General features: G+C 39.7%; 1 protein-coding gene across 1 annotated transcript; it reads left to right on the forward strand.

The window, feature by feature from the left end:
* The first annotated feature begins 17 nt into the window (after positions 1-17).
* Positions 18-917, forward strand: LOC106002427 (putative vomeronasal receptor-like protein 4). Its single transcript, XM_013037306.1, has one exon. It carries the CDS (start codon positions 18-20, stop codon positions 915-917), a length of 900 nt encoding a protein of 299 aa, XP_012892760.1.
* The last annotated feature ends 1063 nt before the right edge of the window (positions 918-1980 follow it).

The raw sequence follows: 1980 nt of genomic DNA on the forward strand, positions 1-1980 counted from the left end.
CACGAAGTCCAGAGAGGATGTGGAGTAACATCATTCAGAGGATAATCTTCCTTTCTCTTACTGGACCTGGAATTGTGGGCAACATCCTTGTATGTGTGAGACATATGTACACTTTTTTCACAAATCCTGACAAAAAACCCATAGACCTCATCCTCATCCACTTGACTTTTTCTAATGTCATCATTATTTGTAGCACAGGGATAAGAGAGATAGCCACTGTTTTTTATGTCAGAAATTTTCTAGGTGATGTGGGCTGTAAACTTGTGCTTTATCTGGAAAGAGTAGCTCGAGGCCTTTCCATCTGCACCACCTGTTTGCTCAGCATGGTCCAGGCCATCACCATCAGTCCCAAGACCACACAATGGAGAAAGCTCAAACCTAAGACTGCATGGCAAGTTCTCCCCTATCTCCTCCTCTTTTGGATTTTAAATTCTCTGATAAGCTCCAACTTGCTCCACTATATCACAGCAGTCAATAACACGAATGGATCTGGACTTGGAATGTATGTTGTGTATTGTCATATGCTACCATCTATGCAAATAGTTAGATGGCTTTTCCTCTCCCTCATGGCTCTCCGGGATGTGATCTTTCAGAGTCTCATGGGCTGCAGTAGTGGGTACATGGCTTTCTATCTGTATAACCATCACAAAAGAGTCCTTTATCTTCATAGCTCCAGGTTTGCAAACAATTCTAGCCCAGAAATCAGAGCTACTCTAAGTACCCTTGTTCTTATGGCCTGTTTCCTTGTCTTTTATTGGGCAGATTTCATTTTTTCCTTCTATACAGGTTCCGTCGAAACCTTTGACTCTATAATAATAAATATTAAAGTATTTCTAGTTCTTGCTTATGCTAGCCTCAGCCCTTTTGTTCTGGTCATCAGAGATATTCGTGTTGCCAAATACTGGTGTTCTTTCTGAGAAATATGGAAATTATATATCCATTCCTCCATAACTAAAAGTATAAAAATGAGGAATTGGTTTGACCTGCTGTTCTAATATTTCAGAACATTAACATTCATTTAGACACATTTTAATAGGTTTATTTACATTTTTAATAGATCTCATCCTAAGCAATCTAAAATGGATTCATGTGTTCTAAGAATTTAGCAGGAAAGATTCTTATCAGCCTCCCATTTCAATCATCCCTATGATTTACCTCTCAGTTTCTTGCTTTCATGGGGAAAAAACTAGAAATTGAGTCTGTTTCCATGACTTGTTGTTGTTGCTGCTAGGCCTGGAGCGGGAACTCAGGGTCTGAGTGTAGTCCCTTAGCCTCTTTGCCTAAGACTAGCGCTCTAACTACAACTTGAACCGCACTGGCACTTCTGGCTTTTTCTGAGTAGTTTATTGGAGATAAGAGTCTCCCAGACCTTCCTGCCCAGGCTGGCTTTGAACCATGATCCTCAGACCTCAGCCTACTGAGTAGCTAGAATTACAAGTGTGAACTACTAGCTCCAAGTTGTTGCCATATTTCCTGAGCTTAAGATCTTCACCAAACAGAACCCCCCAACTTTTTTCCACCTTTGTGAACCCTCAAATGGATTTCCTTGCTTATAGCTCACACAAGGTTTTGACTTGGGATACATACTAAGTATATATACTATGGCTCCAAAAGAACAATGACCTTAAGAGCAAATTATGAAGAAGCTGTTCAGGTATTATTCCTTTTCTGAGTTCTACTTTTAGGACATACTGATGCTGATCTGTAAGAGACGCTAACTCTCTACACAACAAGGGATTCACCTGGCACTTGCATGGCATTGGTGGTTCCAGAAGTACTAAGGAAACTGACAAGAAAAAAATAGCGAACCAGTTACAAACCTAGTAAAAACCATGAAGTATAAGCATCAAATATATAGGATAGCACAAAGAGATATGTCTTCCTTTAACAGAAGCAATCTCAGGTTTCAGAAAGATGCTACCAAGTAGGCTCAACTTAATAACTACTGCTATATTAATGCCATGAGTTAACCAGTTGTAA

Source organism: Dipodomys ordii, unplaced genomic scaffold (genome assembly GCF_000151885.1).
Source record: "Dipodomys ordii isolate 6190 unplaced genomic scaffold, Dord_2.0 Scaffold10291, whole genome shotgun sequence".
NCBI classification, from domain to species: domain Eukaryota; kingdom Metazoa; phylum Chordata; class Mammalia; order Rodentia; family Heteromyidae; genus Dipodomys; species Dipodomys ordii.

What these genes read in the sequence shown, in the direction of transcription:
- LOC106002427 (XM_013037306.1), top strand. Translation starts at nt 18, where the DNA reads ATGTGGAGTAACATCATTCAGAGGATAATCTTCCTTTCTCTTACTGGA.